Raw genomic sequence first — 27,138 nt, forward strand, 5'->3', positions numbered from 1 at the left:
GTTCTCCCAAAACAACCGAAACATAACTCTAACATGGGAGAAATAGTTATTGTTCCAAAATAAATCAACAGTCATAGTTATAGTAAATGTATTTATTCTTATGCTTCTATTTTTCCTGAAAAACACATTTGTTCCTTGGAGGATTTAAATTTGTTTTACTAAAAAACTGTGTAACCTAAGGACTTACGACTATTTCTATTAACTGTATTTGTATTTATAATTAATGATATCAGTGTCATCTCTTCTACCTGCCATTTATATATAATGCGTGTGTGTGTGTGTGTGTGTGTGTGTGTGTGTGTGTGTGTGTATGTGTGTGTGTGTGTGTGTGTGGACACACAGGTGGCACAAACACAGGTGCAGGTCAGAGGACACCCTCGGATGTCAGTCTTTGCTTGAAACAGGGTTTCTTACTGGTCACTGCTGCGTTTATCAGGCTTGCTGCCCTATGAGTTTCTGGTTCTCCTGTCTTTGCCTCTCCTCTCCTGGTGGGGATAAAAAACTGGGATTACTACCATTGTGTCACTGAATCCAGTTTTTACTTAAATTCTGAGGACCTTACCTCAGTAAGCAAGTGCTTCAGCCACTGAAACATCTCCCCACCTACTCTTCCAAACTTTCTAAGGGAAATATTTCAAAACATTAGTTTAAAAAAATGTCTGTAATAGCCAGGCATGGTACATGCCTAATAATCTCAGTGCTCTGAAGCTAGCCTAATTTACAAAACAAGTTCTAGGCCAGGCTAGTGAAGGCTATACAGTGAGACTCTGTCTCAGTGTTTACTTAAAAATCCTTTTAGCTTTTCCTATGTTGGAAATAATAGGGTAGTTACTTTTAGATCTCATTTTATAAAATGATACAAGTAAATTTTAACTTATATGAGAACAATTATAGAAAATTTTTAGAGAAATAATTTGTAACTTAAAATATACCATTAATACTCTTCTAAGTGTTATTTATTATATCAACAACCAGGGATATGAACAAGACAATGTAATGACTAGGTAAATTAATTTGTCCAAATACAAAAATATGCAGCCACTTAGGTTGGTGCTGGCCTGTGCATCTAATGCTTACACACACAGGGAAGGGCAAAAGTAAAACAAAATTTGATACTGTCTACCTTAAAATAGTATAAAGTAACACGAATGAATGAAACGTGTAAGCGTTCAGCACAGTGGCGGCTACTCAGGAGGCTGAAGCAGGAGGATCACTTGAACTTAAGGTTCCAAGGCTTATCTAGGCAGTATATCAAGAACCTGCAGCCTAGCCGGGCGGTGGTGGCGCACGCCTTTAATCCCAGCACTCGGGAGGCAGAGGCAGGCGGATAAACAATACAGAGAAACCCTGTCTCGTAAAAACCAAAAAAAAAAAAAAAAAAAAAAGAACCTGCAGCCTAAAATAGGCAAATGAGTAAAATGAAATAAAAAGCAATACTGGTAAGTTGCCAAATCTCCTCTAAATAAACTATCACCCATGTTCATGCAAGCAACTTTAATTAAATGCATCGGATCACAAAGAATAAATAAATAAATAAACAAACAAATAAATAAATAAAAGTGCAAAGTGTGCTGGGAGACAGCTCTGCAGCAGGGTATTTGTCTTGGAATGCACAAGGCACAAATTTCAATCCTTGGCAACTTCCAGAACCAAACACAAGCATTTATTCAATAAACCAATAAGGAGTAGTTGCCAACTTCTGTGCAATTCTAATATATTTCATTTTAGATTCTGAATATGAAGACTGAAACCTCCATGTCATGTTTGGTATACAAGGAAACTTCAATGAAAATATTTTCAACACTGACAGCAAACTAGGTTCTGATATTGTCTAGTGGGTAGAAAAATGTTTTAAAGCTCCAAATAAAAACTCACCAGTGTACAATGTGGTGAAATAGGGGTGAGGTGAGATCATCCCTATGATCTGGTAGGATTTTAAAAGTCAAAATTATCAGCTAAATTGGGATAATTTTTTAAAATAACTAATCTTTCACCAATAAAATAAATGATTCAAGCAAGAATTGATATATGTTTAAAATCATTGGTAAAAGTTGTTAGGAACATAATCCCAGATACTAATTCATTATAAATGAGCAAGTATCATTACACTGGGAGCAATACAGCTTATACTAGATTTCTTTACCAAGACATCAAACAAAGTGTCCCTAATAATAAGACAAAGTATGTACTGCTTGGTGAACTATAATGAAAATATCACCCTATCTAGTACTTCTGCCAAAAATTTTAAACTGATTCTAAACACAAAAAAGCAATCAAATAAGACCACATTAAATTACATTCTCAAAACTGATGACCTTGATTCCTCAAAAAAAAAAAGTGTCTTACACAGCTATAGGAAAAACAGCAAAGAATTTTGCTAAGTTAAAGGAGACTAAAGAAAACCAAATGTAATGCTTCATGATTCTTGACTAGATTGACTAGATTGATCATACATTAAAAAGGAAAATAGGAGCTGGAGAGACAGGTCAGTTAAGAGCACCGGCTGCTCTTGGATCTAGGTTTAATTCCCAGCACCTACATGACAGATCACTATTGTTTGTAACTCCAGTTCCAGGGGATCCAACACCTTCACACAGATATACATGCAGGTGAAACACCAATGTGCATAAAATAAAAATTAGTAAATCATTTTTAAAAAGAAAAAATACTATTTTTAAGAATGAAAAATACAAGACTAGTTTCATCATGAGACCCTGATTCAAAATAAAATACAATAAAATTTTTGAAAAAGCAAAAGGAAAAATGCACACAAATAACACTAGGAGAACTGGGAAATGTTGTGTATTAGACAATGCCACTGTATTATAAAATTTCTTAGTATTATCTTAGCACTAAGGCTATGTAAGATAAAATCACTTCAGAAGCTATATGCTAAAGTACTTTCTAGTGATGTAATAGAATGTCTGCAAATTATTGTAAGATGTTAGGAAAAAGAACACATGTAGATGAATATATTAGTGATAATAAAAACAAATAAATATGGTTGTGCGTTAATGTAACTAATAAGCCTAAGCAACAAGGATATGAGTATTTGCTGTATTATTTCCCCAAATTTTAAGCTGAAATAATCTTTAAAACTCTGGGGAATGGAGAGCACAAATGAATTTATACTCAGAATATGTGACAATAGTCTACAGAACAGTACATAGAATGTAGGAGTAGCAAGGGAACTAGGAGACAGGCAGGAGATGGGCTAGAGAAAGACCATGTGTGTGCTTGGGAGATTGTTTGCTGAATGCCATGTTGTACCTTAATTTATTTAAACATAAATATTATGTACCTAATAAAATGAATTAAAATAAAGTTCCAGCAAAAATACCAAATCTTGCCGGGCGGTGGTGGCGCACACCTTTAATCCTAGCACTCAGGAGGCAGAGGCAGGCGGATCTCTGTGAGTTCGAGGCCGGGCTGGACCGATAGCCTCCGAAACAGAGAAACCCTGTCTCGTAAAAATAAAAAAAAAAAAAATACCAAATCTTCTATAATAAGATTAAATTGCTCTTCTTATGAAGCTTCTGTGGAAATATTCAAACAGGAAAGACTACTCAAAAACTTATACTAGTCATTTTCTTTGTTTTAATCTTAGTAAATGGTTTGGTAAAATTACTGATCCAAAAAGGAAATGGAATAGGAGGAACAGTTTGTTTGTTTGTTTTCTTTTCTTTTTGGTTTTAAAGACTGGCTTTCTCTGTGTAGCCTTGGCTGTCCTAGAACATGCTCTGTTAACCAGGGTAGCCTTGAACTCAAAGATTCTCCTGCTGTTTTCAACCAGCCACCCCAGTTAGGCATGTCCTCACTGATAGGATCACAAAGACAAGCATTTATTTCTACTGGAAATGTCTAAATGTAAGTGTGTGGGAGAAAGACCAAGAACCTACATAAAATGCTTCTAGCTTCTTACTGCTACATTGCCACTATCACCTCCATCAAAGTACCAGGATCCTGCCTGTCTGTCAATTGCCACCATGGGACCTGGATCAATACCGACCTGAGGGCCCGACGCTCTGGATAATCAAAGTCATAACTCTGCATAGAATCATTGCAAGAGTCCCGGGAACTGCCCTGAAGAAACAACGGCTGTGGCAATCGCACTGGCACAGGGAACTGGTGAACAGAAGCGTTGGGCTGGGTAGTTGTATGGTAAGGAGGAGGGATGCTGTTGCTGGTCTCACTGCGATAGTCACTGTCCCGGTCATCAACAGCACTATCAGGGTCTTCAAAAGCTGTAGAAAAAACAGACCAACCACCCCAGTTTTATGCAATTCTTCAGAACGCTTCCTGCTTCTAACTTGGGTAGCCATATAATGGAAGCTTAAGAATAAGGGCCTTGGGTTGTAGATTAGTGTTCACCATGGCATACAAATGAACTTTGAGAGTCCATTCCACATGGAGGGATGCTCTCTCAGCCTGGACACATAGGGAAGGGCCTAGGTCCTGCCCTGGATGAAATGACAGACTCTGGAGATCCCCCCAAGGAGGGCCTCACCCTCCCTGGGGAATGATGTGGGGATTGGGCTGGGGGCAGAAGGGGGGCTGGCAGAGGGAGAAGGGAGGAGGGGTGGGAGAGGGAGCTGGGATTGACATTTGAAGCATGCATGTTTCTAATTTAAATAAAAACATTAAAAAAGAATAAGAGTAAAATTTGAGCTGCACAGAAGTCCAGTGACACCAAAAAACATGCAAAACAGTCTCTCTCCTATCAAATAAGAAATGGCAATTTCATTTTATTGTTGATTCTTAGAGGAACACCTAAATTGCATTTCCCAATACAAAATTCTCTGGAATCCTGCTTTAAGCTTTCTAGTTATCATAACCTAATTAAGCTCTGCTTTGAAATGTCTCACATAGATTCTGGGTCTCTGTGATTATCAAAGGGGAGAGAGCAAGGGGGAAATGCCTATTCCATGTCTTAAAAGAAAATAAATTTTAATTTAAAGTTGGTCAGGATTTAAAATGCATAGACTGAGACAAATAAGAACTGGTCCTAGAAATCAGGACAGCCAAGGCCAGGGTTTTCGGGTCTAGTCAAAGGCTTTAAATGCAGTTTAAGAAGAGCAGAAATGTCTTGCTGCAATACCAAGTTTTCCTAACAATTCTTATCAGAATTCCAATCCTGAGCACAGACTGAGAGAAGAAATCTATCCACACTCTCACTGACAAAGCATCCACATTTACTTAGTAGCAGTGACCAAAATTAGTTTTGCTTTTCAAACCAGCAACTGACAGCTAGTTTTTCTTAATGATAACTGAAACAACCACCATCACAAACAAAAACTGTGGTTGGGAAGGAATGACCCTAACTGTATATAAACTACATTACAGAGAAGCTGTGTCTGATGTTATACCCATGTGTGTATGATTACAAAGGGTCCACATGTTCTTTTTTGCCATGTTCCTCTTTGGCTCACCATGAAGAAAAGAAACACTCACCATTCCTGAATGGAAATACCTTTTAGTATATAATGGACATTTCATATTAGTAATTTTGAAAGATAATCTTGGTAGCAGTGTAGGCTGCAGAAATCTCCCAAAAACTACATGATCAAACTTCTACTAGGGCAGGAAATCTGGGCTTGTAGTCACACAGCAAAAATGGCAAAGACCCAACAAAGTCAAATACACATCAAAAATACAGAGCTGATGAAACATACAGCTGTAACTCCAGAATTTACAAGGTGGTGGTAGGTGGATTAGGAATTCAAAGCCATTCTCAGCTACATAGCAAGTTCAATACCAGCCTGGACTATGTGAGCTCTGTCTTAAAAAAAAAAAAAAAAACAAAGGAACAGAAGTATTGGCCAGATGAACTTAATTTTGGGTTTGGGTCAGGATATAAAACAAAATTTAATAGCTAAAAAAATGGTTTTGATTAAAAAAAGAAAGAACTTGAAAAACAAACAGTGATAAGGAAAGAATTCCTGGGCTTCAATGCTGGTCCACAGATAATAATTCCACTAAAACAAACAGGAGCAAGAAATAAATACATTTGAGAACTGAAATCCAAATCACATTTGTGGGGATAGTTGGGGCACAGGAATAAGATGATCTTATAACCTCTTGTATCTGAATTTAGGATGAAAGAATGAGGATGGTGTTAGGGACACCAAGGATTTTTTAGGAAAAAAGTGTACTAAGTTTATATTAACATAAACACTTAAAAAATTAATAAAGGAGAATGTTGCAGCTGATGTGGTGGTGCATGCCTTTAATCCGGTCCTGCAGAGGCAGAGGCAATTTGGTCTCAGTATGAGACTAACCCAGCCTGGTCTACAAAGTGAGTTCCAGGACAGCCAGAGCTACAAAGAGAAACTCTATCTCAAAAAGCAACACACACACACACACACACACACACACACACACACACACCACAGAGAGACAGAGACAGAGAATGTTGTAGTCAAACTACAGCAAAATATCAGAATGAGAATGAGACTTTCCATGGCCAGCAACCATTGTTACACTCAACAGTTAAAACAAGTCTTCTGAAACTGTGGTGACATAAACCTTTAATCCCAGCACTTGGGAGGGAGAAGCAGGCAGATTTCTTGTGAGTTCAAAATCCAGCTGGTCTACATAGTAAATTCAAGGAAAGCCAGGACTACAGGGCCTTATCTTGGAAAAGGGAGGAAAACACACAGACACACACGCACACACATGCACACACAACATTAGACTTAAAAGCATTCTGAAGACATTAGGAAAACAGACTTGGAGGCACTGGGTTCAGCCCTTCCTATGCTTTTTATTCTGAAGACCAGAAAAAAGGATCAAGAGACAAAACCAATATACCAACTCAGGGGTAGTTCTTTCTGAACTCACAGAAGTCTGAGGAAGTCAGTACTGGACTACTCATGCATATGGATGAGGGGGCAGAGGCCATAGTCTCCTGAACCCTGACAATGAGGGTATTAGTATGTCAGGTAGAGATTGTTGTGTTTCCAGAGGCCACAAGAGACTATTGCCTCTTGACTGAGGCAGAAAGAGCAGTGTAGCCAGAGTTGAGAGTTCATGTGACAAAGCTAGTAACTGCTTACATAACCTTTCTTTTCTTTTGGTCACATCTGACCAGGTACTCTTAAATGCTCTGCTTTTTGTTTATTGCTTTCCCCCCCTAGGCCATGGGAAGAGAATGTTCCATATCTTTCCCTAATGACTAACAATATTTCATTTATTTATGTATTTATTTTGGTTTTTGAGACAGGGTCTTTCTATGTAGTCGGTTCTGACTGTCCTAGAACATAAAATGTAGACTAGGCTAGCCTTGAACTCAGAGATCCTCCTGACTCTGCCTTGTGAGAGCTGGGATTGAATAGTGTGCCAACACTCCTGGCCTAGCTAACAACATATGTATGCTAAGGAAACAAAAAGCAAATAAATACCATAGGAAAAAGAAGGTTGGAAAGAGTATGGTAAACAGGAGGATCAGGAGGAAGAGAACACAAAGTGAGGTGAGATAAAGAGAAACGGAAAGAACAGCCTTTCTTTCCTATACCACGCTCAATCTTCTGGCACAGCCAAAGCTAACTAGCAACTAAAACGGGAAAGTAAAGAAAAGGTAAGCCCTTCAGTTTAAATAAGTTGTGTTTGAGTGTGTCAGCCACTGCCCCTCAGTACCATGTGACCTAGAAGAGAAAAGGGCTTCACAGAAAAAAGAAAACTGCTGAGTTCAAGTTTAGCTACTCAGCCAAAGGGACTTGTGAGCTAGTTTAAGGGAAAAAATTAGAAAGCCGCACACCCAAGTTTGAGGACTGGTCTACATAGAGTTCCAAGTTACCTAGGGTTACATAGTTAGGCCATGTTTCAAAAACAGATAAATTTTAATGAAAAATCCCATGGTAAAGTTTATTTGAAAGATGAAAAATTAAAAGGCTGAGAACAGTTGCTCATTAAAATACTGAATGCCTACGCATGGAAGTCTAAAGAGCACAGAAGATTAAGTATATATATTAGCTAAATGAGAGAATGAAGATATGGGTCAAATACTGAATTTTTATTCAAGGAAGTTACTACACGAAAACACCATAAGCCAGGCACTATATGACTCAGAAGGAAAGGAAGTTCACTTCCTGATATGGAAGGAAGGAAAGTTTTATGGAGATGTAGGTAGGTAAGAGTGGAGGAAGAGCCAGGTTGTGGTGGCTCACACCTTTAATCCCAGCACTCAGGAGGCAGAGGCAGGTGGATCTCTGTGAGTGTGAGGCCAACTTGGTCTATGAAGTGAGTTCCAGTTCCAAAGCTATACAGAGAAACTCTGTCTCAAAAACTAAAAGTGGAGCAAGAAGGGAATACCTGCTAGAGTCCAGATAAGAATGATGGCATCATGAAAAGGTATATTTATGATATACCTGATATGTATATGTGAGATATATATGTGTTTGTGTATGTATACATACATATATGTACTGAGAAATTGATAATTGACTTGGCAAGCACATGAAAGGCAATAACAGAAGATAAATGTAGCCTAAGCAAGGTCATTTAACCTGCAGCAAACCTCCAACCACACAGAAAACACTCAAGAAAACTGAATTAAATACTGAATGCTACAGCACTCCAGTATATAGTACTCTTGGATTTGGTCACTGTCTTTAACTCCCGAAACACTAGCATTTTATTGGTCAGAGAAAAAACAAAAGAGAAATGACACATATTCTTCATTGCTTACTTTTTTCCACTTGAGAATCTTAACATTTCTGGTCTTTCTTGAGCTGTTTGGAGCAGTTCTCTAGCAGCAGAAATACTCAGGACTCAAACCACAGAAGTACTCAGACATTCCAATGACAATGGCCATTTAAGTCTGACCATGTATCTGCTGGATACCTAATCACTGAGACTGGTTCTTATCCTATCCATGGACAAAATCAGTCTAGAATTGAGCCATTTTGCTGAAAAGAACTAGCTGCCTGCTCTCCAAGCTCAAGAACAAAGGTAGACTCAAGGAAAAGTCAAACCATAACCTCTGTCTCTCATTTCCTAAAATGACACAAGGCTAGACTAATAAACCAGAAACATCAGTCTATTCTGTAGATCTTCCCAGATTTATCACTACACAGCCATACTAAAATTCACAACAATAACTCTGTCTCTAGTTCAGCTCAGAATGAACCTTCTTCTGGTCATAGCACTCCTATGTCAGGAGACCAAAAGTGCCAACACCAAAGGCTGGTGGCACTATTTGTGTCTGGGGAATAAAGTTCCATAGTCCTACTAGGGTTGTAACTGCAACTTTGGTATTTAAATTTCATTCTAATCAATCACTTTCCTTCTTTCTCTCCCTCTACCTACTCTACCCTCTGCTTCCATTTAAATATGGAAAGAAAAGAGAACTGAATTACATATACTGATATGCATGAATATCCAGCTTCAACTTCATAGCTGAGAGGGAAAATATTAAAAGGGAAAAAAAATCAAGAAAACTGGGTTGGCAAATGACTCAGCAGGTAAAGGCACCTGATGACTTGAGTTCAATCCTCAAGATCCACATGGTGGAAGAAGAGAACCAATTCCTACAAGTTGTCCTTTGACCTCCCCTCTCCCACTGTTCCACTGTGACATGCACATGTGTGTGCCACACCCACGTAAACACAGACACAGATACACATACACAAAAGAAAATGATCTAGAAAATGATAAGGAATTGAAATGCTTACGTACTCTGATGCTCTCCCCAGCCCAAATAGGTCCAGTGACCTAAGGAAACCACAAAGAAGAAGCAAAAGAAGTATAACTGATATAATTTTAGTAGTATTTAAAAGATAATTCCTCCCCCCACCAATTTTAATATGCCTTACCATTCTCCTGCCTACTACACTTGTGGGGCAAGGACTTTATATTACATATTATCTAGCTTGTAAAAAGCATGAGGCAAACAAGAAAATATTCTTGCTCTTCACAGTTTACTATAGAATAAAACTGCTAATTCAGTACCCTGCAAACTTCCTTCCAGGTCTCTCAGGATATCATCATTTAGGAGCTCATATATCTTTGCTTAGTCAAAATAAAACCCTGATGTCCTGTCTCAGAAAAGCTCTTCCTTGTCCCTAGGTTCTCCAAGCTTGGGCCTGCCACAGTATATCCATTAGAAACTCAGCTATCATAACAAATACAAAAGAGTGATCATCCAGCTGAGATCAATCCTGCTACTTTCTACAGAAGGCATTTAAAAGTGGGGAAGGGTAATATATCTAGCTCTTAAAAACTTATCCTCTAATTTTCTAATATGTAATAGAAATAACCTAGCATATTGGATCCTCAGAGGAAGCCACTTTTTCTGAATTACATTTAACATTTTAATTAAGATACACAGTTGAAGGATCGAAGAAAATAAAGGCATTTTCTATCTACTTTTCAAAGTAAAAAGTCAAAATCTAGTTAAATTTAAATTCTTTCATATACCCAAACTGAATTTGGAACAAAAAATTGGATAAAGATCAGCAGTTATTCCTAGGGAAATGGAAATAATTTAGCTTCCTGATTAGGAACATGAGCTTTAAAGTCAAAACTCAATTCTCCTGCTCTATTACCTATTGAGAATATGATCTTGAAAACATCATTGCAGATACTTCCTCATCTGTAATGGGAGAATAACAGCATGAGTTCCTCTGTATCTCTATAAGAATTAGGTGAGAAAATGCAGATCAAGTGCTTAGTCCCTGGAATGTGGTCAACAGCTATCATGTGTTGGCTTGTCAGGTTACCAGGACTTTGCTTTTCTTATAGGTTCCCAATAAACAGGTGGCAGAAAGAAAACAACTCCTTACCTGTGCTCTTTAACAATCCTAAGGCCCAAAAGACCCTCAGAATTTTGGGAGTGTGGCTATCTTGAAACTTTACAGTAAGACCCAAAGCTCTGGGGGTATCAGCTGATGGCAAGCCCAGCTGGTTGCATTCACCTGATGATTTATTCTGGGCAAACATGACTACTAATAAATCGAAGGCTGTTTAGCTGATCACTAATAAGCCCTGTCTTCCTGAGCACTCACCCTCTTCCTACTGTATATGTCTCCTCTTATCATTCCCCAGAGATGGTACATTGGTTTAGTGTGTCATGTATATTTTTTTGTAATTGGTTAATTGTCTAGTCATGGGTAGGGGATAAAAAGAAAACTCTCCCAGGCTATAGTACTGCTGCCATAGCAACTGATAGAGGGTAATTACTTTGTGGGTTTTTTTAAGAAAATGGGGGAAAATATGAGACACAGAATCTTAGCATACATTGCTCCACGCAAGTAACAAGGCTGTTTCTGTAACTTTGAGCCCAAAGGCAAATCTCCCTGCAGACATTGCTTCTTCCTTGAGAATTCCAACACAGGGCATAGTTTCTTCTACTTAATTAAGTATGTATCCATTACATAAAGAAATTGAATGTATAATCTGATCCCATATACTGGCACCATCCTAACCCTGGGGTGAGGGGCAGGACGGGACACAACCCACATCTCAGACTCTCTAATGAGCTAGTCTCTATTCTCACTACTTCAGCACAGTAACACTGTTAACAGAAATAATACTAGTTTAATCCAGCTAGTTTCCAACAGTTTTACTATGAAAGTGCCCAATCACAGGGCATCTTTAGTAGTGGGATTATCTGGAAGGCAAAGAGAGCTACTGCATCTTTTAAGAGGAAGGAGATAGGACCCAACTTTCCATTTCATAAAGAGAACAGAGGTGCAGTGTGACCAATGGTCTACTGGTACAGTAGGGCTGGTAAGGAATCTGCTGTACACATTTGTCAACAGCCTGCCCTATATATGTGACAGAGAGGGTAGGAAGCCATGGATAGATCCATGAGACATTCTGAAGGTAAAAAATCAATCAGGTTTGATGAATAACTCAATAGCAAGCTTTTTAGCCTGTGTTAGTAAATGAATGCAACAATCACTGAGAAGACGCATATAAACAAGAGGTCAGGATGAGGGGCAAGATCAAATGAAAATTAGGCTTATTAACTGTGGTATTTACTAGATATATTAAATGAGTTTTGTTCAACACACAGCTGGGTATCTGAATACAGTACTCAGAAAAGACATGGGGAGCAGAGATTTTGAAGTTTTCAGAATATAAATTCCAATAGAGAAAAGGCTTTTTCTGTTTTGTTCTTTTGTTGTATTGTGTCTAAATAATATTTAATGGAAAGCAGCTCAGCTAAGATGGCTCAGTGGATCCAAACACTTGCTTTGCAAGGCTAAAGGCGGAGTTTGAACCTTGGAAGCCACACAAAATTCAGATGTGCTGGCTGGCATCTGTAATCCCAGTACTCCTATGGGGTGAGGGACAGACAGGACACAACCCACATCTCAGACTCCCTAATGAGCTAGTCCTATGGTAAAATGAAATATGGAAACAAAAGAATCAGCTTGAAGCTGGTGTGAGCAGCATGGTAGATAATCTGTCTAAAAAAAAAAAAAGATGTGAGGAGGAGGAGAGAATCACTCCTGAAAAGCTATCTACATGCATTCCTTGGCAAGCACAAAGTCTCTTTCTTTCTCACACATATTATTATAATTATTATTATTGTTTTTAAGGCAGAATCAATACTTACAAATGGATGAATAAATACAAAAATGTAGGTATGTAAGAACACTGTGGACAACTGCAAATTAAGACTAAAAAAAAAGCTATGGATATAGCTCAGAAGAACAGCACTCTATTAGCATGTGCTCAACTTTTAGACAAACAAACAGAAAAACAAATGAACAAATTAACTGCCAGCCATGCTGGTACACATCTGTAATTTCAGCACTGAGATGGCTGAAGGAGGAGGGTCACAAATTCAAGGTCAGCCTGAACTATGAAGCAAGACCGTTGTCAAGAAACCAAAGAGAACAATATGGGAAAGGGGTTACAAAAAGAAGAATGATAACAATCACCTTTTAAACAAGGAGGAAGAAGAGGGAGAGTCCAACTTCAACAACTGACAATACAGTGTCTGTGAGGTCATGGAGACACGGAAACTCTTACACATTTCTAGAAAGAATACAAAGTGCAGAATATTCTAGAGAATGTTCTTGGCATTTCTTGTAAGGTCATGCACACATCATATAATCCAGTTATATCCCTACTTGATTTTTATCCAAAAGAAACAAAAACATGCTCACACAAAAACCTGTACAGGAATTTTCAGTTGCTTGTTTCAGTTTTTAGAGTCACAAAAACTGAAAATAGAAATGTCCTTCAATTGATAAATTGGTAAACAAACTGGCACATTCGGAGTAGTATGCTAGTCAAGAATAGCAAGGGATGAACCGCTGCCACGCCTAGGTGTATCTCAAACACATTGTAAGTTAAAGAAGGCAGACTCAAAAAGCTGTGTGCTGTGTAGATACAGAGATTAGCTGCTGCTATGGGCTAAAAGTGGAAAAAGCCGACTATGAAGAGGTACAAGGAAGTTTTAGGGATGAGAAAGCAGCTGTATATCTCAATTATGGGGGAGGTTGCAAACTATGGTTCGCTAAAATTCCTAACTATATACTGAAAGCCAAATTTTACTGTATATGAATTACACATTAATAAACAAGTCTTCTGAAACAAGCAAAAGAATTCACAAGAATCTGCAAAAAAAGTCAATTAGACAGGACACAAGTGGTCAGGAGAACAATCAAAACTGAAAAGGCCCGCTGTATTTAGAAATAAAGAAGTTAATAGTAACTTCAATGAGAAATTTCAATGAGTGAAAGCTAAAATACATGAGAGGAGGATAAAAAAGAACAAAAAGAAAGACACAATACAAACTTTTTAGAAGTTCATGCAATGGAAGGAGGAAGCATCAAAAATTTCCACAATTTATTCAATAAGATACCAAATGTGAGCAAAGAAGAAAAGGTATTGAATGCCAAAGGGGATACAAAAGATGCCCATTCATACAACAAGGATGTCTGTTCCATTATGTTCATAGCAGCATTATTTGTAATAGCCAGAACTTGGAAGCAACCTAGATGCCCCTCAACCGAAGAGTGGATAGAGAAAATGTGGTACATTTACACAATGGAGTACTATTCAGCAGAAAAAAACAATGGAATCCTGTGATTTAGGCAAATGGATGACACTAGAAGAAACCATCCTGAGTGAGGTAACGCAGTCACAAAAAAAGAGAAACATGGCATGTATTCTCTCATATATGGATTTTAGACATAGATTGGGGAGTGCCAGCCTACAATCCCATGGCCAGAGAGTCTGGGAAACAGAACCTTCATTCAGTGGCTGATGAAAGAAGAGGCAGACTCCCATGGCTAAGCACTGAGCTGAACTCAAGAAATCCAGTGACAGAGAGGGAGGACTGATGACCAAAGGGATTAAGACAGGGCTGGTTTAACCCCCAGAAACAGCTGACCTGACAAGGGTTAACTCTTGAATCTCAGGCTGATGCCTGGGAATCCAGCATGGGACTGCTCAAGACCCCCTGAATGGGGGTGTCAGTGAGGATGCCTAGGTAATCTACTGAGCCTTGGGTAGTAGATCAGTATTTATCCTGAGTATACACATGGACTTTGGACTCCCATCCAACAATGTGAGATGCACTCTCACCCTGAACTCTTGGGGGAGGGTCTAGGCCCTGCCCTGGATGAAATGACAGACTATGGACACCCCCATGGAGGGCCTCACCCTCCCTGGGGAAATGAGGGGATATTGGGGGGGATGTGAGGGGAGGGCACAGGAGGAGGGGAGGGAAACGGAGAGAGAGACCTGGAACTGACTTGTGAAGCAACCTTGTTTCTAATCTAAATTTAAACTTAAAAATAAATTTTAAAAAATTTCCACAATATATCCAATAAGATACCAAATGTGAGCAGAGAAGAAAAGATATTGAATGCCAAAGGGATACAAGCAACAAAAAGACAATAACCAAATGCACTACAGCAAAGAATTGGTAAACAGTATCCTACCAGCTTAAGCCATTAACACTCTCAAACTGGACATTCACACGTGCCAGTGAGTATAAAGACGGCTACTTTAACGTGCATACTAATGTTTTCACTTCTGAAGAGCCTCAAACCTCTCTGCCCACATGTTTACCAGAAGATTAGTCAGCCCCACCTTTAGAAGACTCTAGAAAGCTAGCTAGCACTCTCTAGGAGATTGGAAAATTCACACCACTTTGCTACTTTCACACTCAATACAACACTGAACATGTCTTGAACTAAAGGAACGATTCCTGAAAGCATAGTTAATAACACATAATATATCTCTAAGCTAATCCACTATCAGATTCCCAAGAAAAACCAATTCACAAAACTTGTCACCCACCTCAGACATAAATAAAAAATCCAGGTACATGCTTCTGACAAATCAGCTGCAAACTGGGACTGTCAGGATCCCTGGCTTAGGTCTGATTATTTGCTAAGATGACTCAAAGAAATCAAAGGCAGACTTTACTTGTTTCATCAGTTTTTAATAAAGAATACTACAAAGTATACGGATAACAGCCAGATGAAGTAACATTTAAGACAAGATCTGAAAGGATCCTGACTATAGGTGCTGTCACTCTCCCAACACATAGATGTTTGTACCAAGGCATACTGAGGCACTGGAAGCTCTTTGTAAGGAACCAGAGACAAATAAATAAATACATTTTCATTTCTATAAATCACAATACTGCAAGTACCCACAGGTAAAGACATAGTGTTTACAATATTAAAAGCTCTCTGATATAGAAGCACTAGCAAATACACCTTAAAACCTAAAACTACTTAACTCCCAACAATGCAAAACCAAAAACCACAGGCCCATCCCCCAAACTCCTTTTTACTTCATCTCTCATATATCTCATCTGTCAATAAGCCTGAGAAATTTGGCTGACGTCTTCTTCCTCTTAGCTTTTCCCCAGCGTCTGAACATCCCTATGAAGACACTTATGACTTTATACCAGGCTTACTACAGAATTTTGCTAGACCCCAGACTTCTAATTGCTGTCCCACTCAATCTACTTAGCATACAACTAGATTCAGAAAAAAATAAGTCTCACTTCTAGCCATATATTGCCCTTTTAATAATTTATTGCAAGTTATATTTCTCTCTGTGGCTTCCAAATCAAATAAGCATCAATCCCCGAGTCCTGGAGGCAGACCATCAAGCATCCACCAGAAAAGCTGGCACCATCAGAGCCTTGGCCCTGCAGCCACAAGGAGAGACCCCCACCTGCCCCCACTGGGAGAAGAGATGGAAAGACAACAGTATAAGAACACACTCAATGCTGAGTGGTGGTAGTACATGCCTTTAATCCCAGAATGTAGGAGGCAGAGGCAGGTGAATGTCTGTGAGTTCACAACCAGCCAAGTCTACAAGAGCTAGTCCCAGAACAGCCTCCAAAACCACAGAGAAACCCCATCTCAAAAAACAAACAAACAAACAAACAAACAAAAAACCACATTCAACAACAAAGAGTAATATGACACCACCAGAGTCCAGGGGTTCTTCACCAGCAAGATCTGAACATCCTAACACAAATGAAGCAGAATAACCTTAAAAACAACTTTGTGAATATGATAAAGGACCTTAAGGAGGAAATGAGAAAATCCCCTAAAGAATGAAGGAAAAGAAAACAAAAAAATTGAAAAGACAAACTAAAAATGCAAGAATCAACAAATCTTTAAAGAAAGCAAGGAAAGCCAAGAGGGGAAAAAAAAACAAACAATTCAAACAGTTCAAGACTTAAAAGATGATATAGAGGCAATAAAGAAAACACAAACTGAGGGAATGCTGGAAATAAAAAATCTGGGTAAACAATCAGGATCTACAGATGCAAGCATAATCAACAGAATACAAGAGATGGAAGAGAGAATCTAAGATGTTGAAGATACACTAGGGGAAATAGATTCATAAACCAAAGAAAATGTTGAGTCCAACAAATCCTTAACACAAAATATCCAGGAGATTTTGGGACACATTGAAAAGAGCAAACCTAAGAATAATAGGTATGGAAGAAGTCAAAGAAGCTCAGATTAAAAGCACAGAAAACATATTCAACAAAATCATAGAAGAAAACTTCCCCAACCTAAAGAAGAACATGCCTATGAAAGTACAAGAAGCTTACAGAACACCAAATAGACTGGATCAAAAAAAAAAAAAGAGTCCCCTTGCCACATAATAATCAAAACACCAAACATACAGAATAAAGAAAGAATATTAAGAGCTGCAAACGAAAAGGGCTAAGTAACATATAAAGGCGGGCCTACCAGAATTACACTTGATTTCTCAATGGAAACTCTGAAAGCCAGAAGGTCCTGGATAGATGTTCTACAAACACTAAGAGACCATGTATGCCAGCCAGACTACTATACCCAGCAAAGTTTTTATAACTATAGAGGAGAAAACAAGATATTCCATGACAAAACCAGATTTAAACAATACATATGCACAAATCCACTCCTACAAAAATTACTGGACTCCAGTCCAAGGACGTTAGCTACACTCACAAAAACATAGGCAATAGATAATACCACATTACCAAAAGCAAAGGGGTGGAGGGACACACACACAATACTACCACCACCAACAAATCCAAAACCAACAAGAATCAATAATCAATGGTCATTAATGTCCCTTAATATCCATGGTCTTAATTCACATATTAAAAAGACACAGGCTAATAGAATGGATACAAAGACATAATCCATCCTTCTGCTGTATACAAGAAATACACCTCAACTTAAAAGACAATACAAAGAATCAAAGAAACAGAGTTGGTTCTTCGAGAAAATCAACAAGATAGACAAACCTTTATCCAAACTAATCAAAAGGCAGAGAGAGAACATGCAAATTAACAAAATCAAAAATGAAAGGGGGGCATAACAATGGACACTGAGGAAATCCAGAGAACCATCAGGTCATACTTTGAAAACCTATACTCCACAAAACTGTAAAATTTAAAGGAAATGGACAATTTTCTGGATAGGTATCACTTACCAAAATTACATCAAGAACATACAAGCAATTTAAATAGACCTATAATCCCTAATGAAATAGAAGCAGTCATCAAAAGTCTCCTCCCCCCCCCCAAAAAAAACCCATGGCCAGATGGTTTCAGTGCAGAATTCTGTAAGAAAATGAAAGAACTAATACCAATACTCCTCAAATTGTTCCACACAATAGAAGCACAAGGGTCATTGCCAAACTCTTTTTATGAGGCTACAATTACCTTGATATCCAAACCCCCAAAGACTCAACTAAGAAAGAACTACAGACCAATCTCCCTCATGACATTGATGCAAAAATACTCAATAAAATACTGGCAAATCCAAGAATACATCAGAGAAACCATCCACCATGATCAAGTAGGCTGCATGCCAGAGATGCAGGAATGGTTCAATATACAAAAATCCATCAGTGTAATCTACCATATAAACTAACTGAAAAAGAAAAACCACATGATTATCTCACTAGATGCTGAAAAAGCCTTCGACAAAATCTAACATCCCTTTATGATAAAATTATTGAGAGATCAGGGATAACAGAAACAAACCTAGATATAATAAAGGCAATACAGCAAGTCAACAGACAGCATCAAACTAAATGGAGAGAAACTCAACTCGATTCCTCTAAAATCAGGAGCAAGACAAGGTTGTCCACTCTCTCCATATCTGTTCAATATTGTACTTAAAGTTTTAGCTAGAGCAATAAGGCAACAAAAGGAGACCAAGGAGGTACAAATTGGAAAGCAAGAAGTCAAATTTTCACTATTTGCAGATGATATGATAGTTCACATAAATGACAAGAGAAACTACCAGGGAACTCCTACAGCTGATAAACACCTTCAGCAAAGTAGCAGGATACAAGATTAACTCAAAAAAAAATCAGAAGCCCTATGAAACAGACTATAATGGGCTGAGAAATCTGAAATGGCCAAAAGGCACTTAAGAAACTGCTCAACATTGTTAGCCATCAGGGAAATGCAAATCAAAGCAAGTCTGAGATACAAATGTCAGAATGGCTAAAATCAAAAACACCAATGACAGTTTATGCTGGAGAGGACATAGAGAAAGAGGAACACTCCTCCATTGCTGGTGGTAATGCAAACTTGTACAGCCACTTTGGAAATCAGTATGGCAGTTTCTCAGGAAAATGAAAATCAGTCTACCTCAAGATCCAGCAATTCCACTCTTAGGCATATACCTAAAGGATGCATATTCATACCACAAGAACATCTATTCAACTATGTTCATAGCAGCATTATTTGTAATAGCCAGAACCTGGAAGCAACCTAGATGCCCCTCAACCAAACAATGAATAAAGAAAATGTGTTACATTTACACAACGGAGTACTACTCAGTTGGGGAAAACAAAAACAACAACAAAATCTTGAAATTCGCAGGCAAATGAATGGAGTTAGAAGAAACCTGAGTGAAGTAACCCAGACTCAAAAAGAAAAACATGGTATGTACTCACTCATATGATATTAGGCATAGAGTAAAGGATAACCAGCCTACAATCCACAACCCCGGAGAAGCTAGGAAACAAGGAGGAACCTAAGAGAGACATACATGAGCCCCTGGAGAACGGGAAAGGGACAAGATTTCCTGAGCAAATCTGGAGGGGGAGTAACGGATGGAGGTAGGAGAAAGAGGAAGGGAGAAGGGAAGGGGGAGGAGAACATGAGGGATCAGGAAGCTTGAGTTGGGGGAAGAATAGAGAAGGAGAGCAAGAAAACAGATACCTTAATAGAGGGAGCCATTATGGGCTTAATGAGAAATCTGGTACTAGGAAAATCTCCAGAGATCCACAAGGATGATTCCAACTAAAAGTCTAAGCAATAATGGAGAGGCTACCTTAAATGCCCTTCCCCTATAATGAGATTGATGACTACCTTAAATGCCATTACAGAGCCTTCACCAGTAGCTGATGGAAGCAGAAATAGAGATTTACAGCTAAGCACTGAGCCAAACTCCTGGAATACAGTTTTAGAGAGGGAGGAATGACAAGCAAAGGGGTCAAGACCATGCTGGGGAAACCCACAGAAACAGTTGACCTGAGCAAGTGGGAGCTCACCAACCCCAGTCTGACAGCTGGGGAACCAGCATAGGACCAAACCAGGCCCCCTGAATGTGGGTGTCAGTTAGGAGGCCTTGGCAGTCTATGGGGCCTCCGGCAGTGGAACCAGTATTTATCCCTAGTGCATGAATGGGCTTTGGAAGTCCATTCCCTATGGAGGGATTCTCTCTCAGCTTAGATACATGGGGGAGGACCTAGGTTCTGCCCCAAATGATGTAATAGACTTTGATGATTCCCCACAGGATGCCTCACCTTCCCTGAGGAGTGGGGGTGGGGGCTTGGAGGAATAGGGGGATGGGAGGGAGAGGGAACTGGGATTGGTATGTAAAATAAGATTGTTTTTAATTTAAATAAAAATTAATTTAAAAATTATTAAAATCATGAAACATTACAAAAAAAGAAACCATGGTCTCTCATATCAAAGCACAATTCTCCTGTGCTAATGGAGAGAAGATGGCTAGACCCATACTATGCTACTAAGCTGAAGATTCCTTCCCTGTGATTACACAAGTTAAAAAAATTATAGACACTGAGCCCAACAGCTCAGCAGTTCAGGTAAGCAAGCTTGTTATCACGGCTAAAGACCTGAGTTTGAACCCACGTGGTAGAAAGTGAGTGAGTCAACTCCACGAGGTGTCTCCTACCTCCACACACTTCTACTTTCTGTGTGTCCCTCTGCACCTCTTTCTGTAGCAACCCCAATGTAAAATGTCTTATTCTAGCCACTCTAGAGCCCAATTCAATACAGATAGCCTTTTTCTTTTTTAAGGTAAGCCTTTGGCATTTATGCCCAGGCTGGCTGACTGGGCTACATCAACACACATTTCTCTAATTCTATATGCTTTATCTTTTAAATTTTATTAATTTTAGGTTATTTATTTTGGGTGCACGCATGAATGTGGATTGGCACACTTATGCCACAGGGTATGTGTGGAGGTCAGAGGACAACTTGCAGGACTCAATTCTCTCCTTCTCCCAGGTGGATCCCAGAGATCAAACCCAGTTTGGCAAGCTTTGAGTTACATGCCTTTATAGATTGAGCCTTCTCTCTGGCTCTGTATTTTTTTAATCTTGTTTATAGTGGCAATGTAAAATAATCAGAAATAGTCACATTAAAAAATAAGGTCTATAATCACCAATAGAACATCCCCAGGCAACTGTTACATTACCAATTAACAATTCGGTCCTAGTTGTTGGTTGCTTTTTGCTCTGGTTTGGTTTTTTCTATGACTATATGCCAGAATACTTGTGACCCAGACTCTATGTGAATCATGATCTACCCATACAATGACAGGGCTCACCTATAAATTACTAAACTGTAGTAATTACCAGATAGCTCAGAAAGGACATAAAATCAAGCAGTAGAAATGACTCCTTCCCCTTTTACTGGACAGGAGATTAAACAAGAACCACAGAATTTCTTTCTCTGGAAAACAACAGAAAAGAACCCATAGTTAAGAAAAGTGCTTCAACAGATGCAGAGACCCACAGCTAAGCCCTGGGCCACGGTCCTGGAGTCCAGTCGTAGAGAGGGAGGAGCAATAACATGAGCAAAGGGGTCAAGACCATGCTGGGGGTTCCCACAGAAACAGCTGACCTGAGCAAGTGGGAGCTCACTGACTCACGGACTCTGGACTGACAACCTGAATAAGACCAAACTAGGCCCTCTGAATGTGGGTCACAGTGGGTGGCTTTGGCAGTTTGTGGGGCCACTAGCAGTGAAACCAGTATTAATCCCTAGTGCATGAACTGGGATACCTTGTTCAGTCTAGATACAGGAGGGAGGGCCTTGGTCTTAACTAAAGGGATGTGACAGACTCTGATGATTCCCCATAGGAGGAGGCCTTACACCTTTGAGGAGTTGGTGGGGGCGGGGCGAGTGGGAGGACAGGAAGAAAAGAGAACTGAGATAGGTATGTAAAACAAGACTGTTTAAGAAAAAAAAGTGCTTCAAACCCAGCATCGGAGAATAACTAAAAGCAATCAAAGTATTGACCAACCTTACTTGTGAAATAAAGCAAATCAATTCTAGCATTAAGTATGTAAAAAAAAAAAAAAAGGTGATTTACCAAGCAGGGTATATTACCTGGAGGCAATGATGATTTTCAGTAGAAACTGATTAGTGTATTCATCATTTTAATAAATCAAAAGAAACGTTGATGAAAACTGAGTTAGCTGGGCTGAAGCGATTGCTCAATGGTTATGAGCACTAGTTGCTCTTTCAGAGGACCTAGGTTCAATTCCCAGCACCCACATGGTGGTTCACAACTGTCTGTAACTCCAGTTCCAAAGGATCCAACACCTTCACACAGACATTCATGCACGCAAAACAATGATCATAAAACAAATCTTTTTTTTTTAAACTGAGTTAATACTAAGGTATTACAAAATGACCAATATCCACTTCTATTTTTTTGTTTGTTTTGTTTTAACAAGTTGACACAAACTAGAGTTACTTGGCAAAAGGAACTTTAACTAATAAAATGCCTCCATCAGAGTGTCTTGTCTATAGGCAAATCTGTAGGACCATTTCTTCATTCGTGACTGATGTGGGAGGGCCCCACTCACTGAAGACAGTGCCAACCCTGGGCAGGCGGTCCTGGGTGCCTCAAAACAAAGCAACCTGAACAGTCCATAAGCAGAGTCTCGCGGGACTTCTGCTTCAGTACCTGCCTCTAGGTTGCTGCCTTCACTTCCTGCTCTGAATTCCCTTCATGATTAATTACAACTGCAGGCTGAAATAAATCTTTTCTTTCCTGTGGCGATACCTTGCTTGTACAAATAAAGTTTGTATCAGAGGATGGAGCTTGCCACTAGCTAACCATAGAGGTCTGGAGGCCTATAAAGACAGACAGGAAGTGAGATGGCTGGGCAGAGAGAGGCTATAAGTGGGAAGAAACAGGAACTCGCTTTCTTTCCACTGGGAAGCTAATGAGGTAATATGGCTTTGGCTTAATCCTTCTTCTCTCCGATCTCCCGCATTTTCCTCTACATCTGACTCTGAGTTTTTATTATTTAGACCAATTAAGAACTCCATTTATACTACTAAGTCAATTTTGGTTGTGGTCTTTATAACAGCAATAGAAAGCAAACTAAGACAATTTCCTAACTTAAATATTAAAATTCTACTAAGCTATAAGGCACAGAAAAGTACATGATGATGATAATTGTACTGTTGAATAAAACTGTGAGCACACTCATATAATCAACATACAAATCAAGAATAAACATTCCCAAAATCTAGCAGATCTACTACTACCCTGTGCTGTCAACAGTCACCTTCATCCCAACTGTTTCCTGAATTATACTTTCCATGGAGAGCCAATGCTAATTCTCTTACCCCTTTAAAGTCTTCGTTCAAACGTCTTAAATGTCTTCTGTTCAGTATGACCTATATTCTCATCATGTTACTTATCGGCACCATTTGTCTCCAATTCTAACATACCTCTGATGCTTTTCCCCATCTACTCTTTTTTTTTTTTTTTTGGTTTTTCGAGTGTTGGGATTAAAGGCGTGTACCACCAATGCCCGGCTTCCCCATCTACTCTTTCACTAGTCTACTATCTAACATGTTTTATGACTTCCTTAATCATTCTGGCCATTGCCTATAATCCTGCTACTAGAGAAGTTTGTGTTTGTTTTGCTCCCTGATATATCCTAAGCACCTAGAACAGAACCTAGAATGTAAGTACCTCAAAATGTGCATAAGCAAGGCATGGTGGCTCATATCTGTAATCTGCCACTGGGGAGGCTGAGGCAGAAAGATTTCTGTGTGTCCAAGGTCAATCTACACAGTGAGACACCGTCTCAAAAACTGGAAAATGTGTATAAGGGACAGGAGTGTGTCTATATTCAATCCTAAGACCCACAAGATAAAAATAAAAACATAACACAAAACAAAATATTCAATCCTAAGACCCACAAGATAAAAATAAAAACACAACACAAAACAGAATATTCAATCCTAAGACCCACAAGATAAAAATAAAAATATAACGCAAAACAAAATGTAAATAGAAGGAAATAACTGAGAAGGAAACCTTTCAGCCAGGTAGAGGAGCCAGTGTGGCTAAACGTGAAAAATCAACAGGAACATAAATCTATTTTTTATTACAATTCAAACGTAATTGATAGTACCTAACAAAATTAATTCTGTATATAACAATGCACTTATTCAATGAATATTTACTGACTATAGTTTCTCTAGATACATGAACATTTTCCTACTCATAAAAATTATGACCCAGAAACAAAAACAAATATTAATCAAATAAGCACACATAACAACTATGAGCAATAAAACAAAGGTACAAGAATACAGAATAGGAGGGTTGGGGTGATGGCTCAGCTGATAATGTGCTTGGGATGAAAGGTTGAGGACATAAACTTGATCCCCCAGAACTCATTAAAAAAAAAAAACTGGAGGCTGGGGTGATAGCTCACTGGGTAAAGTACTTGCTATGCAAATGTGAAGACCTGCATTTGGATCATCAAAACCCATGTAAAGCCAGGCACAGTAGCATACATGTGCAATCCCAGCACTCCCACGATGAGATTGTAAACAAAGAAAGGAGAATTCTAGGAAACTCACAGGCCGGCTAGCCTGGCATACACAGTGGTGACATAACAAGGAACTCTATCGCAAAACAAGGTGGAAGACAAGGATGTCATCTGACCTCTACTTGTGCCTGTGACTTACACATGCCTATACTACACATACAAACATGTACATATCAGACACACCAGAAAAAGGTTTGGTTTTCTTTTTTTTTTCTTAAAGTTAGGTTAGTGAGGTACACATGCAATGCCAGCACTAGAGAGACAGAGATCAGAGCTACAAGATCCCTGAATTTTTCTAACCAGTCAGTTTGGCCAAATTAATGAGCTCCCATGTAAATGAGAAATTTTGCCTTAAAAAATAAGATGGAAAAAGAAAAGTACAAAAAATTGAGTGGGATGGGAAGAGTGTGTGGATCAGGGAAGAACTGGGGATGGAGAGAGAATATGATCAAAATATACTAGATGAAATTCCCAAAGAATATATATATATATTAAAAATAAGGTGGTGGACAATGAGAAAGACATCTTATGTCAATCTCTATTTTCCATACATACACACAAAGAATATATAACAGGAGAAGAGAGACCCAATGCATATTCTAACAACGATATATTCGCATTAAATTTCTCACAATTACATTGTGTTTTGTTAACAAAATGTAGGAGCAAGCCAAATGTCCACCAAGAGGTACAAAGTTTTAAAAAAATTATAATATATTTCAACTATAGATACAACATACTTAAATATGATCAACATTCTAGCCCCAACTACTAATTTACAAAAAACACAAGGACAGTAAAATAGGTTGAAACATACTAAACAAAATCTAGAATGTAAGAAACTTTCTGTCAAACAAAATCATGTCAGAAATAGCCTAATATCCTCAACAAGCAAACATCAAGGGAAAAAATTAAGAGGCAAAAGGGAAACACTTAGACTAAAAAGGAATTATAAGAGGTTGGGGTGATAGCACATGCTTGTAACCCAGCATTCAGAAGACTGTGCCAGGAAGGTCTCCAGTTCAAGGACAATCTGGGCTATGTAGTGAAACTCTGCTTCAAAATGTTTTTATAATTATAAAATGAACTAAAAAGAATAATAAACAGGTTGAAGCAGATGCTAATGTTTAGAAGAAAAGAAAAGTCATCATAAGAGCCAACATAGTAGTAACTTTTAGGGGATGGGTTGTAACTGCGAAGTGTGCACTAGTGAGCTCTCTGGGATGGCTGTAAAAATTCACTTGTTTTCTGCATTATACTAATTTGTTAAACCACACATTTGTTTTGTGACATTGTCTACATATGTGTGCAATACTCTATGATCAACAAGATTTTTAATGATGGCATGTAAGTTTATTAATGAATACAGACTTTTACAAAGTAAACAAGGCAGCTATATCACAGCACTGCAAACATATTTGCTATCATTTTTTTAAACTGGCTAGCCTAACTCAATCACTACCTGAAAAACTTCATGCCATTCTTACTGTGTAGAAGTAAAGCTGAGTGAGGTATTTTATATTCTGTTCCAAACATTCCTTACACTCCTAGCTTTCATCTTAATGCCCAAAACGTGTGTATTTGAATACCATACGCTTTTGAAAATAGTTTCATAACATTGTTCACAATGTCTAAGTAGGCTTGTTCCAAATGCAGTATCCCATTGGAGTATAAATTTTCTTTGAACAGATTTTTCTAAAATTCAAAAAGATTTTTTAAAGAAGCAAACTGCTCATATTACTATCACCAGTGACATCTGACAGCTTCAATTCTCTGCAGAAAGTCCTTTAAGGTTCCTCGTTGTCGTCAGGATAAAGTACAAATGTCTTGTTATTCAAAGCCTTCATGATACAAGCTCTCTGCATGCCCCTGCCTCCTCTCTGATCCTCTGCATTCATTTCTCTACACTCAAGCCAATCAGAAATTTCAACTTGTAAAAAGCTCAACATGTCTGATTACTATACTTATAACTCTTCTCCTACTTATCCTTTAAGACTCAACTTATACCAGGATCTGATAGGAAGAAAGGATGAGTAAGTAGACCAAAGGAGATTTTGGGAGCATTAAAACATGTATAATATTATATTCATAGATTATGTGTTATATATATATGTAAATATATACAGAACATATGTAAGCTGCAAGCTTCAGGTGAGATATTATTTTTGGAAAGCTTTTCTTAACAATATCCAATCTGAATTTTCTTCCTCCAGCCTCATTCAACAATTTACCTTTATCATTCATCACATGGTACTGCTTGCATGTTCCTTCCTCTCTACACTTAAGCTACCTTAACATGTCTCTTGGCAAGAAAAGAAACACCTAATAACTGCTTCTGTAATGAGCAATTCTGCCAATTCTTTATATTTACAATTATTGTGTTAATTGCATTCTATCAAATTTACTTCACTTATCACTCACTCTATATTAAAGAAACCTATAAAGCCATCAGATAACATTTATGGAATAATTACACTTAATGTACTTACAACACATACTGAGCCTGAGAAAAGACACTGACCTATTGTCATCAAGTCAAATTGATACATTAAACTGACATTCTTAACAAGCATA

General features: G+C 38.4%; 1 protein-coding gene across 17 annotated transcripts in view; it reads right to left on the minus strand.

Moving 5' to 3' along the window:
* The window catches only part of Unc13b (unc-13 homolog B), a 219,848-nt gene that overhangs the window by 100,475 nt on the left and 92,235 nt on the right, over window positions 1–27,138 (minus strand). For 8 of the 17 annotated variants that reach the window (XM_005078802.4, XM_040739476.1, XM_013119607.3 and 5 more), the window contains 2 exons: window positions 9,676–9,711; window positions 4,010–4,244 (listed from right to left, as the gene is read on the minus strand). In XM_005078802.4, the coding sequence (XP_005078859.1) occupies window positions 4,010–4,244; window positions 9,676–9,711 (271 nt within the window). Of the gene's footprint in view, window positions 1–4,009; window positions 4,245–9,671; window positions 9,712–27,138 lie in introns of all 17 variants that reach the window. The other 9 variants (XM_013119610.3, XM_013119609.3, XM_005078801.4 and 6 more) reach the window with 2 other exon arrangements.

Source organism: Mesocricetus auratus, unplaced genomic scaffold (assembly GCF_017639785.1).
Source record: "Mesocricetus auratus isolate SY011 unplaced genomic scaffold, BCM_Maur_2.0 Super-Scaffold_6730, whole genome shotgun sequence".
Classification (NCBI taxonomy): domain Eukaryota; kingdom Metazoa; phylum Chordata; class Mammalia; order Rodentia; family Cricetidae; genus Mesocricetus; species Mesocricetus auratus.